Source organism: Fringilla coelebs (assembly GCF_963513975.1).
Source record: "Fringilla coelebs genome assembly, chromosome: 23".
NCBI lineage: Eukaryota > Metazoa > Chordata > Aves > Passeriformes > Fringillidae > Fringilla > Fringilla coelebs.
This window is the reverse complement of record NC_140049.1, coordinates 3,681,830-3,695,417: the sequence shown is the minus strand read 5'-3', so window position 1 is coordinate 3,695,417 and position 13,588 is coordinate 3,681,830. Positions and strand designations below refer to the sequence as shown.

Below are 13,588 nucleotides of genomic sequence, written 5' to 3'. Positions count from 1 at the left end.
ACCATTTCAACCCTCAAAGGAGCTGGCAAAGGCAGCTCCACGTCACCACAGAGGAGGGATGGGAAAGGGAAGGGAAATATCACTGGGGTGCAGGGGGTGTAACACATTCTGCAGAGGGACAGAGTCTCCCTCCACCCTGCAGAGGTAAAACTGATGAGATCAACCCAAAAACTTTTAGGATGTGAATATGAACTTTCCCACAGTGCTGGTGCCTTTACACTGACAACAACTTCTTGATTCAAACCTCCCCCCATGAGGAGGAGGAGGAAGAAGATGCAGGGATGCAGGTTTATTTCAAGCACTGTTTCTCCTGGTGTAAAGATGGTGTGGTGATAGTGAGTGAGGAGAGTTTATTTAGGTTACAGATCACAGCCACGGGGGCTGGCTGGCAGCAGGAAAAGGAAGCTGTGCACAGATTTTTATGGAACCACAAACGATGAAGCTCTGTGGTTTCTCAGGTGTTATCTTGATCAGGTCCTGTGCAACTTCCACTTCAAAGGTTTCAGCTGGGTCTCAAAAAGATCATAAGGGAAGATTGAGTCTCAAGTATCTTAATTAAATTACTCATTCATACAAGGGACTTGCAGGCTATCCAAGATTGATCTGCTTCAAGGCAAGCAGGGCAGAGAGAGACACCAGTGACACTGAGTTGGGCATTGCAAGGAAATAGGAGAGAAGTATCTTACAAAACAGATTCAAATAAAGAAATAACCAATAACAAAATAAATAATAAATAAAAGAAAATAACCTAGAGCCACACCCACAAACCAGGAATAGGAACCTTGTGTTTCCAAAAGGAGCACAAGGTGATGAGAATGAAAATATTACTGAAGAGAAAAGTCCTGTCCAGCCTGGCCTTGGATTCTTCCAGGGATGCAGGGGCAGCCCCAGCTGCTCTGGGCACCCTGTGCCAGGGCCTGCCCACCCTCACAGGGAGGAATTCCTTCCCAACATCTCACCTGAATTCCTCTCTCATTTGAACCCATCACTCCTGTCCTGTCCTGATGAAGGGTCCAAGGGATGTCCCACTGTCCATGGCAACAGAAAATCCCCAACCATCCTTGCTGTGAGTGAGAAATGTCCTGTTCCACCTCCTGATCTCCCCTAAATATTCAGATTTTCCCTGGATGTGTCCTACAGGCTTTTCCCAGGACAGCCAAGTCTGCTGGAGCAGAGATTTCACTGTTCCCCTAAATCCTCCTGCATCCCTCTCTGAATTTTGTCCTCTGCAGCGTGCTCTGGCAAGAGAGGCCACAAACCCAGCAACGTGGTGTGAGACTGGCATCACTGAGATGATGAAAAACAGCATAAAAATCCTCCCTGAGGTTTTCCATCCATTTCTGTGGTCATGAATCCCTGGCTCTCTGCAGTCACACAGGTCAGTGAATCAATGAATGTTTAATGCTTACAAAAAGCTTCCAAATGGGGTTATTTGACAGCCTCAGAATAAAACGTGCAGGAGTCTGTTTCAGCAAAAAGAACCACAAAAAATGACAATGTTTATTATTAATAATAATAATAATGCTGTAAGTGAAGCCCACGTGACCCAAATGCTTTTGTCAATTCCTCCCTCACAACCTGCACCATCCCTGCTTTACAGAAACCATTTCACTTCTAGGAAAATTAAAGCTGAACTCTGCAAGCTGCTCATTCAACCCCACGCTTGATTTTCCCTGACACAGCTCAGTGTTAAGCGCAAATTTTGAGAATTACAAGCATGGACATCCACGCTGCTCCCTGCCCTTCTCTTCCAAAAGATTCCAGTTATGAACATCTGTTGTTTACAAGTGCTTAGCCTGAAGGTTGCCAGACTTATTCTTCATCTTCTACTTCAAGGCAAAGGCTGCCAGAAAGGCATCTGAATTTCATGCTGGGATATCCTGGACATTCAGCTCTCCAGCTGACAATTGCTACTCAGGATCCTGCTTCCAAAGATTATCTTGATTTAAAATGTGGCCTTAAAATAGCATTGTCTTTCTTTTTTTTTTCTTTTTTTTTTCCCTTTTCTCCCTCAAAAGCAATCACTCCAGATTTGCCATGGTTTTCATATTGCTGACTGATGATCTGAATAGGCAAATGCCTCCAGGACAAAAATGACATGAAATAAGAGAAGTGAAGGCTGGGGTTGGAGGTGCCAGGGTCTGAGTGCAGAGGGACAGAGGGGCTGGCAGCCACCCCCAGAGCCACCTGGGAGATGGATGCTCTGATTTCCACCTCAGGGACCAAACCTGGGACAAACCAGCTCCTGTAGCAGCCACAGTTACAGAGCTGGGCCTCCTTTTGCACATCCCATTCCCTATGAACAACACCCAACTCAGCAGGAATTACTGATTCAGGGAGCACCCAGGAGCAGGGAATGGATTCTGTGTCCTGCACAAACTTGGGGAATGTTTGGCTCTGGAATTCAGAGCAGTGCTGGTGCTTACAATCATTCTAATAACTCTCTTTTCCATTCCTGTCCTTGCAATCAAATCTACAGTGGAGGGGAGGAAATAATTAAAGTAAAATAAGAATTAAAAAATAATTTTTAAAAAAGATAAAACAAAATAAAAATAAAATATCATTAAAAAATAAAATAAAATAAATATACAAAATAAAAATAAAATAAATATAATAATAATAAAAAAATAACATAAAATAATTAAATAACAAAATACGAAATGAAAATAAAATGATAAAATAAATAAAAAATTAAAAATAAATAAACATAAAATAAATATACAAAATAAAAAATAAATATAATAATAATAAAACGATAAAATAAAATAACATAAAATAATAAAATAAAATAACAAAATACAAAATGAAAATAAAATAATAAAATAAATAATAATAAATAAAAATAAAATAAAAATAAAATAACATAAAATAATTAAAATTAAATTAAATTAAATTAAATAACCTATGCACGGTGAGTGTGGGACATTGCTAGGAAAAAAAATAAATAAAATAAAATAAAATAAAATAAAATAAAATAAAATAAAATAAAATAAAATAAAATAAAATAAAATAAAATAAAATAAAATAAAATAAAATAAAATAAAATAAAATAAAATAAAATAAAATAAACCTCCCTGGGCTTTGGGAAGCCCCACAGCAGCCTGCAGCTCTGCTCTCTTTGAAGCATGTGCTCTTCCCAGCATGGAGGAACCCACAGACTCCAATTGCAGGGGTCAGCCCAGAGCCTCCTGCCCTGGGGAGCATTCCCTCACAGGAACAGAGTGGGAGCCAGTGGGCAATCCCACAAGAGCTGCAGAGCAGGAAAATGCAAATTGCAGGGTGGCTGCCTGACAGATTTCCCTGTCAGGAGATCTAAAAAGGGGATGTGCCACAGGGAGCAGGCAGGCAATGACACGGTACCTTCTGCCATAATTACCAGTTCTGGGGAGAGCAGGCTATTATGGGGTATTTATAGGGTCAGAGGCAGGCAATTACAGAGCAGGCTCCTCTCCCAGCCTGCAATCCTCAGGAGCAGGGAGCTGATGGCTGGGTTTGATCAAATGGGGAGCTCCCAATGGGATTCCAGCTCCAGCATCCCCACGGGAGATGCCAGCCAGGATAGTCCCTGTGATTCAGGCAGGGCAGCGCTGGGGACAGCTGGTCCCAGTGGGAATTGTTCCCTAGGGATCCCTGTGGCATTCTGGCACTCTCCTGGGTGCTGCATGGCCAGCCTGACCTGTGCCACTGCTGAGCAACACTGCCCACACGCCCAGCAGCCTTAGACATCGTGTTATTTTTCACTCTTTCCAACTCTTGACCAAATTAATTTGTGTATTTATGACTCAGACCTTGCAGGGATACCATATTCCAAGAGCAAGGCATTTTTCTGGCAATCTGCTGCTGCAGTAAGAGAAATCAGGAGCCCAAGCAACACCAGCCCCTCTCCCTGCAAATCCTGCAGAATTCTGTTCAGCTCTGGTCAAAACTTCCACATCATAAATCCATTCTAAATCCCCAAGCAGAAGTTCTATGCAACTTTCTCAAGCTGAATACAGAACTGTTTCTGATGGGTTGTGTAATATAAAGAAAATCACCTCAGTTTTCACCAGAAATAACAACAAAAATCAACTGGAAACACCCATCACACTGCAGAGGGAAACTGTAATCTAGACATCATCTCTTTAGAGGCACCTGCAGGATGTGCAGTGTTTATAGCTGTAACAACACTTTCACTCTAAAGGAAAAGAAAAAACCCCTTCAGACCCTGACAGGTCCATGGATGTGCAGAACAACTCTTCCCCACACAGCTCTGCTCTGCAGCCAGGCTTTCCTGAGAGCGCAGCACGACGTGTGCTCCGAGCGACAACCCGAGCCAGCGACATCAAAGCTGTGCAGACAGGAAAACTGAAATGGTGCCTCCTTAATGGCTTCCACAGAGGGAGCTGCTGCTGGAAACGGGAAGCTGCTGTGTCCCCACATCCCTCCAAACACAGCAACAGCTCAGCACAAACACAGGGACGGCGCCCCGACCCAAACAATGCGCAGAGTGACGCTGCGCTCGCCCAGATGGATCCTCTCAGATCTCAGAAATGATTCAGATCCCAAAGCTGCTGCTGCTCCTTGTTTTCCTCAGCTGCTGCCCTGACAACACGGCCCAACAAGGCTGAGCACTGCCCACACGGGGAGCACGTGGCCCCTTCCTCACCCCCACACCCCTCCTGCAGCCCCTTCCCCTGGGAAAAGCACCTCAGCAGAACCAGGAGGATGCGAACCCGTGAATCCATCTGCATCAGTCACCACCTCACCCTCACACCCCCTCCTGCAGCCCCTTCCCCTGGGAAAAGCACCTCAGCAGAACCAGGAGGATGCGAACCCGTGAATCCATCTGCATCAGTCACCACCTCACCCCCACACCCCCTCCTGCAGCCCCTTCCCCTGGGAAAAGCACCTCAGCAGAACCAGGAGGATGCGAACCCGTGAATCCATCTGCACCAGTCACCACAACTCAGAGAAGAGGGGAAGAACCAATCCAGCAGCACGGCCAGACCCAGCTGGAAATGATGTTTCAAGCAGCAGAGTCAAGAGATGGGCAGTAAGGACATGTTCAGATTTGAATTGAGTCCCCCCAGCTCGGTATCCAGGGATTCCCCCACCCACAGTGGCACAGCTCTCTCTGGAAGTGCTACTGGCCTTATTTCCCTGCTGTTTGAAGTGATAGTAGCAGAGCTGCAACACAGCTCCCACACAGAGCGTGTGTGGGATCCCAGAACCAGAGAACTGACAGCAGGGAACAGATTGGGAACAGCTTCCCTTCAGAAAAGCAAAGCCATTGACACTGGAGGAAATCCTGTCCATCAAATCTGGCACACAGCTTTGCCCACCTCTCCCAAGAAAATGACTCCTTTATTGCACATCCCAGTTCCTACATCCAATTCCCTATCAACAACACCCAACCTAGCAGGAATTACTGACATCAATGAGCACCCAGAAGCTGGGAATGGCTTCTGTGTCCAGCACAAACCTGGGGAATGTTTGGCTCTGAATTCAGAGCAAGGCTGGTGCCTACATCCACTCTTAACAACTCTCTTTCCCATTCCTGTCCTTGCAATCAAATCTACAGGGGGAAAAAAAAAATCAGAAACAAAAGGGAAATACTCTACTTGAATTGCTGGTCTTTGGTGCTCCTAGTTTTAGCCAGGAATCTCTCAGCCAACTTCTCCAAATTCCTGGAGTAATCCATCTCAATCTCTGCCTTCTTGCGGAAGAAATCCTGCAAGTCCTGCAGTAACTGGACCCGAAGCTCACACTGCTGGTCAAGGCATTTCAGCTGCTCTACCAACTGGGCACGGATCTCTGCAACAAATAAAAGCACTGCAGATTAAACACAGTCCCATCACAGAAAACACCATCACAATTCTCCACAAAACATCATTTTAAAAACGTGTTCCCTCGCTGATGTCAGCCAGGCTCCCTCGTGGTGATGATGGGCAGGCAGAAAATGACTGGGGGTGCAACTGCAAGGAAATCCATCCCAAACCCTGCAGGCTGGTGCACAGCAAAGCTTTGTTGCTGAAAAGTGCATCAGTTACAAGTGTCAAGTGCATTTTTGGCACGGGGAAGGAGTGGTCACTGCCTAAAAATGTACTGAATCTCAGTCTGGAAAAAGGACTGAACGCTGCAATCCCCCACGTCAGCTCGGCAAACCACTTCAGGGAATTTCTATCAAATTCCTCTGCAAACTGCTCCTGATGCAGAAACAAGACATTGCACATTCTGGGGCGCTCCCCAAAGGCACCAAATTCAGATTATTCAGTTTGTTCCTGAGTCTCCAGCTGTGCAGCTCATTATAAACCAAGCCATGAAAGAGATGAAGAAACCCCTCTGGAGAGCCAACACCAGAGCACTTCCCATTAGGGAATCATCTCCAGGAAGGCTCCTTTTCCTTTTAAAATATCTGCAAGTAACATATTTCCATCTAAGGACCCCATAAAGCACACAGATATAGGTGTTAATATCATAATTAATTATTAATGCACATTCATAAGAATCACTGCATAATTATTATGAATGCCTCTATGTTAACACAGTATTTTACAAACTATTTTCAAGCATTTTGCAAATATGTAAGCTTCTCCTGTTAGCCACGTGTTCTCCTTATCCCACTAATCCTGAATTTGAGGGACAGAATAGTAAAATGACTCACTCACAGTCAAACAGGGCAAGAAAACACAGCAGAAGTGTGTCAGTCGCAGCCTAAAAATGCAGAAATATTCAGTGATGCAGCCAGCAGAGGCTATTTGGCTTTTACACAGGCAATAAACTCAACATGAAATCAATAAAATATGCCCTTTCATCTAAAGGTCTCTGAGCAGTGAAACTGCAGAGATTTGCCATGGCCTGACTGCGAGCGCTGCTCCCTCCAAAGCTTTTCCAAGATGTGTTGTTCCAGGCTGAACTCAAAAACAGCAATAAAATTTCAGGTTTCAATAAAATTTCAGGTTTCACAGCTTCCCTCACACCTCCACACAGCGACTGCAGGCGCCCACAGCTCCATCACTGCGAGGGAAGGAGGGGAGGGAGCATTTCCCAAATGCAATTTTTTTAGAAATCAACGACTTCACCGCTGATTCCTGAAATACGGAAAATCACAGAGAGCAGCTTGGCTCCTCTGTGAGTTTGTCCCTTTGCCCAGGAAATAAAAAAAAAAAAACCATCTGGACCTCCATGGTTTCATTCCTGCCATGCACTCCCAGGATCAGTTGCCTCGGATCGTGCTCACATCTGCGGGAACAGTTTTAAGGAATTTGGGATTTGCCGTGAACAAAACCCCGCATCTTTATTTTAGGGACTCCAAAACCCAAACCACATGTAGGAAAACACAGCTCCCAGTCAAGCTTGCCAAAAAGAAAAAAAAGAAAAAAAAAATTTTAAAATAATCTGCACAAATGTGGGGTTTTCAAGCTTGAAGATGACCTTGATTAGCACTGAGTTTGGTCATTCCAAACTTCTCAGCCTGTGGAACCCAGGGGCTTTTGCTCCAAGAAGGAAATACAGCCAGCAAGGTTGTTGAAAGGGAGGAGTCAACACTGTAACGTGGGGGCAAAACTGGTCAGGTTTATTTTTTTCCCCCAGGAGAGAATCATAAAAACCAACAAACCTGTGTTTCTTCATCAGGAAACACAGCTGCAGGCAAATACATCAACCTGAGCTGCCTGGGCGCTTCTTTAACCAAAACCACTCCAGCTCTGCTGCTTCCCTGGGCTCAGGGATGCCCCAGCTCAGGTGGGAAGAGTGTGGGGTCACCCCAGGAAGAGACAAATCCATGAGGAACCGACCCTGGATGTGCAGGGCAGCACGAGACACAGCAGGTGAAATCTGCACGCTGCATTTATTTACCCCAGCGCTGGAGATCCCTTTGCTTTTGAGCTGCCTTTGTTGTTCACCCCATCCCAGCCGGTGTTTCAGGACTGGCAGGGCCACTGGGATGCTCACACACATCAAACCTGCCAGCACTCAGGTAAAACTTTGCTGCTGATGCTCAACATGTGCTGCACACACTCAGCTCGAGCCCCAGCCCCAAACCCCCTCAAGGATTTGCAAGGCTCTGCACCAGTGACAGGTTTAACCAGGGAAACGCAAACCAGACACCCCCAGCCCACCTGAGGCTTTGCCATTTAAACTTTTTAAAGCCAAGGAGGTGATAACAGCACCAAAACTGCCAGGGAGGTGGTGTTTCCTTGCTGCAATCACTCAGCTCTCCTGATCTTTAACCCGACACTCACCTGCAGGTCTGACACCCAAAAACGAACACAAGAAGCATCAGAAAGCTCTTCCTCCCTTTGGGTTCTCTCCTCCACCCTTTCCTCACCAAAAGGGATGTTCCCAACACAGAAACACCTCTGTGACCTTTCCAGAAGCTACTGGACAAAAGACACTAAATTTTAGTAAGGTGAGGACTCATTGAAAGGGTTCCCATAAAGAAAATACCTGAGCAGAGCTGGTGTTTTCTGCTAAGCACATGAAGAAAGAGAGTCTGGATTCAAATGCAGCAAATTTTGCCTGTGACGTTTTTATTTGCGCATTTCCGCAATTTTTCAGAAGTCAGCAACCTTCTTGGCGTGGATGAGCAGCAGAGACGTTGTTAGAGAAGAGGATTGGGGTAGGGATGGGAAATAGAGTCATGGAATGGCAGATTGATGGAATGGCAGATTCATGGAATGTCAGATTCATGCAATGGCAGATTGATGGAATGGCAGATTGATGGAATGGCAGATTGATGGAATGGCAGATTGATGGAATTGCAGACTCATGGAATGGCAGACTCATGGAATGGCAGACTCATGGAATGGCAGACTCATGGAATGGCAGACTCATGGAATTGCAGATTCATGGAATTGCAGATTCATGGAATGGCAGATTCATGGAATGACCACCCACCCTCCTCAGCGCCTTAATTAATGGATTTTTACGTGGGCAACAAATTGTTCATTGCCCACGATGTTCTTAATTGGAAAACCACCTTCTGGAGCAAAACTAGAACTACAAATGACCGCTTCCAAAAAACCAGCAGCTCTGAAAGATGAGCAGATCCGAGCAGGAGTGTTTGAATTAGAAAATCACCAGGCAGCTCAAGCAGCTCTTGGCTCTCGAGGTGGGACACTCCACACGCAGCTCTCGGGCTGAACAGCACGGAGGAGCAGCAGCTTCTCCTGCAGCGTGAAAGGCGATCTCAGCAGTTTTCTTTATAAATAAAGGCAGTGTTTTGGAGGGGAGCAGTGACAGCTGATCGGGCTCCCGCGGGGAACAATGAGCCATTCAGGCCCGGCTTATCGAGGCCGCGGCGCTGGGCCCGAGCGAGGCAACCTTGCTCATCTTTCAAACGCGCACCCTGCAGCCCTGTGCCACAAAATCAAATCAAGAATGCAGGAATTTCCTGAGGCTTACTGGGCCTTCCAGAGTATAAAGTGTCTGCTTGTTTTCCCGCTGCTTACACAAGGTATTTTTTTCGGGCCTGCTCCGAGCACATCCCCCGGCGGCGGCGGGGCCGTGCGGGCTCTAACCCGAGGGTCAGCGGATTACACGGGACCTTTTCATGTCTCCAGTCACAACAACCTCTCCAGTCCCGAATCCACCGCTCCTGCACCTTTTAATTTGCACAGGTTATTAGGTTAACAGCCACTTTAAACACCAAAAAAGCCTTTCCCCCCTCCTTTCCTCGGCAATCCCACCCACTGTGATGGCTGAAGACAAGGAGCAGCCTCCTCAAGACTCCCTTCAAGGGCCTGAAGGTGAATAAGCACACGCTGAATTCAAGGTGGAGGTGCCAGTGGCAAAATTAGGATTAAACACCAGGTATTCTCATTGTAAGCCTTGCCCTGTATCACTGAATTCTGTCTATTGTATTTCAAACTCGCCTGGCTGACAACTACATAATGCATGTGGCCACGGAAGGTTTTCCATCCACCCCAAACAAACCATTTATTCATTTCCTTCACCAGATCATAAAGTCACCTGGGTCACCAAGGGACAGACTGCTGTATAATCCTGGGCAGCTGCATGATTTCACTTTGATCCTTTTCAACATTCCGTGTAGCACAGAGGAGACAGGTCCAGTTTATAACAAATTCAGAGGGTAAGGAAGGAAATTCTTTCTGCCTTCTGTATTTCACTCCCATTTGCCATTCCCCACCCAGAGGCTGTGCCTGCCCCATCCCTGGGAGCGTTCAAGGCCAGGTTGGATGGAGCTTGGAGCAACCTGGAAGGTGCCCTTGTACAGGGGAATGAGATGAGCTTTAAGGTCCCTTCCACCCCAAAGTATTCCATGATCCTCAGCATCCTCAAACTCCACCAAACACAGCAGAGCTCCTGGCAAGAATTTGTGTGTTCATCAAACAATTCCACCTGGAGCAGGGGGATATCCACAGTGCCTGGGACTCCACCTTGCTCTGCTATAGCACCCAGCACCCATCTCCTGAAATAGAATTTCCCAAACTTGGCTTTTTAAGGCTTAAACATCTTATAAAGTTGGAATATGGAACCAAATCCTCTGTACCAACCAGTTTATTCTCCCACAGATCACACAGTGACCTAAGAAAGGATAACCTCAGAGCCCAGAGCCCTCCTCCATGGACTCCAACAGCATTCCTGCTCTGAGCAGGATCACAGGGAGGAAGCTGAAACCCTGGGAAGGGTTCATGTCCCTCCCTAGGAAGGGTTTCAGGGATAAACTGGAACTGCCCTAGCTGGATGGTGAATCACAGGCTGGCAGCACAGGGCACCAGGAGGAGGCAGGGGCAGCCCCAGCCGTGCTCAGTATCTCACCCATCTCCTGCATCCCTGCTTTCCCAAGGAAGGCAAAGGTTTCCCCGCCCCATCCCGAGTGCCACGCTGCATAAAAAGATGACAAGCTTGGGAAAGGAGTGGGATGGCAGCAAAACAGAACCACCAAGCCCCAGATGAAAGAGCAAGGCTCTCACCCACACGGATCTGCTGCAGCGGGCAGAGCTCAGCTCCAAAGCCAGCTGTGCCTGGTGGCTCTGCAGCTGTCCCCAACCCAAGGGACCTCAGCATGGCCAGGAGACAAGGGACAGCACAGGGGAGGTGGCAGCCAGCAGGGGTGTGTGGCTCAGGCAGCCCTGACTAAGAAGGAACCACCCTGAACTGCACACCCAGCCTAACACAAGCTGATCTTTCAGGCTCCCCGCAGCACAGGAAAGGCAAGGAAAAGCAAAATGAATTAAATCTCCACTTCAAAGCTGGAGCTGTGATTTTAGATCTTGTGCCTCGTCCTTTTTCAGTCCTCATCTCCTGGGAGCTGCCACACACTCGGGTGCTGAGCATCAGAATGAGATGTCTGGGCATCTACTTTTGGAAGTCAAACTAAAAACTACAGCTGAGTTTAAAGCCAACACTCCATTCAGCTTCCAAAAGTTAAAACCATCCAACACAACTTGTGAGTAAAAGCAATAACTGTTTAAATATACAAGTAACTTTGGGAGAATGCACTGAATCACATATTTTGACATGTTCTTACCACATCACTAAATTATTCACATTTCTCCTGCCATCACATATGAGAGGCTGTACTCCAAGAGCAAAGGACTTGGTACTTCTGACTATTTTTATTGGTACATGATTACAAACAGGGCTGTGACTAATGACAGGCCCAGCCCAGGCACCCCAACGTGGCTGGGAGGTTTAATGACTTTGAAAAGCCTTTATATATTAACAGCCAGAATTCCAGGGAACAAGCTGTGTCACTAGCCAAAAGCTGTTGATCATCACAGCCTTAAAAAAAATCTCCCTGGTAATCTAAAAGCTTGGCTTTGAAGTGAAAATGATATAAGAGGAGGAAATACAGCCTTTTGTTTAAGACCAGAGCCAGGAGGGAGATTCAGGTTCACAACCACTGTGAGCCCTGGAAAAGGTAAATATTCTTTCTACAGCCAGATATTCCATTTGAGAAATAAGAGCGACGGGTAACACAAACTGACAAGAATCCCTTTGTAGTTATAAATATATAAACAGAGCTGGAGGTGTTGGGAGCTGAAATTCTTTCCAGCAGAGATTGATGAAATTGTTCTGAGGTGCAAGACGAGCGCTGGGAGATTTGCATTAATGAAGCGAAAGGAGAGGACGCCAGACGTGCTTAAAAGCAAAAATTAAGGCTGGTCTCGGTCTCAGGGAAGAACTGAGGACATTCAGCTTTTATTTCCTCACCTACACACTAATATATGTGCATCCCTAATTACCTGGGGCTCCCTCCCAGCCTTTCCAGGCACCACTCAAGTGCCACTTGCAGGAGCGTGGCAGCCGCTGCATCTGCCCTGGGTGATGCCTCCAGCACAGCTGGCACCTGGAAAATTTATTACTTTAAAGAATCCCACTTTAAAAAAATCCCACAGCCAGCCTGGACATTGGTTTTCCATATCCACACCAAAAAAAACCCCCCAAACACAACCACTCATCTGATATTCCCAGACTGCAAACTGATGTGAGGCTTCAGACCTGCAAAGCTTTGAAAAGATGCTCAAAACTCTGCAATTAACCACGCTGCCAAGGTATTTAATCCATCCAGTACTCAAATTAAATATTTTTTTGTCTGTCTAATGAAGGTCCCCTTTGCTATCATCAAAACACAGCCCATGCTGTTGACTTTGGGGGAGGATGTTTAAAACCAGAATTCAGATTAAATTCCCCTGGGCAGGGATTCATGGCCCTAATTCCAACAGCAGAACGTGAGCAACTCCTCCAAACAAGACTGATAAGGGGAATGTGTTTGAGTACATGAGGTAATAATAATCTATTTTTAGGTTTTACAACTGTTTATTCAAAAGAAATAAAAGTTTATCAATACATTTCAAATACCCACGTGCAAACAGCAGGAGCATTGCAGCTCCTCCTCTCCAGGAAGTTTCACAGCTATTTTAGGATTGTCTGTACTCAGTTAAAGGTTTTCCCCCAACTGACACAGAGCCAAAATTAAAAAAACCTCAGGCAAAGCTTTGCTTATGCTTTCCCAGTTTTTGAATGCTGGAAAAAAACACCGTGGGCAAGTAGTAAAACTACATTTTATCACTGTTTTGCAGCATGGAATTACAGAATAAACAATTTAAAAGTCATTTTGACACATGGACTATTATTGCAATCAAAGACAACACACACACACCTATCTCCCAGTTCTTATTTTCAATATTCAGAGAATAATTTGAACTAAAAAAACTCTTTGTAACTCTTTGCTCCTGTAATGAGCACCCTGAGTATTCCTGGGAGGCAGGAATTGCTTTGGGCCCACTAAACAACCTGGAATAATATTTTCTCCAAACAACTTTTTTATAGTTATTTCAATGGTTTCCACTCCTGCAGGGTGATAATGCCAACACTGCAGATATGGCCAAAAATCTGGTGAATATTTTTAATATAAAGGGGTTTTTTTCCTCCTTTAGTTCCCTTTCTGCTTCTGGCCAGGGCAAACCAAGTCTCCCTGAAGCACCAAACTCAAATGGTATTTTCCATCACACTCCCCTACTGCTCAGAAAGAAAAGATTCTTCCCTCAAACCCTGTGTTAACAACAAAAAAAGGAAAAAAAAAGAATAAAAGGTGTTATCAGTGCAAGGAGGTGGAGATGTGCTCCCAGTTATTCACAAC

The 13,588-nt window shown here is 45.7% G+C and overlaps 1 protein-coding gene across 1 annotated transcript in view; it reads right to left on the bottom strand.

Annotated features, from left to right (window-relative positions):
• Nucleotides 1-13,588, bottom strand: part of SRGAP2 (SLIT-ROBO Rho GTPase activating protein 2) — a 120,422-nt gene that overhangs the window by 78,243 nt on the left and 28,591 nt on the right. The window contains exon 3 of the mRNA XM_084220863.1: nucleotides 5,601-5,793. Coding sequence (XP_084076989.1) covers nucleotides 5,601-5,793 — 193 coding nt within the window. The remainder of the gene's footprint in view (nucleotides 1-5,600; nucleotides 5,794-13,588) is intronic.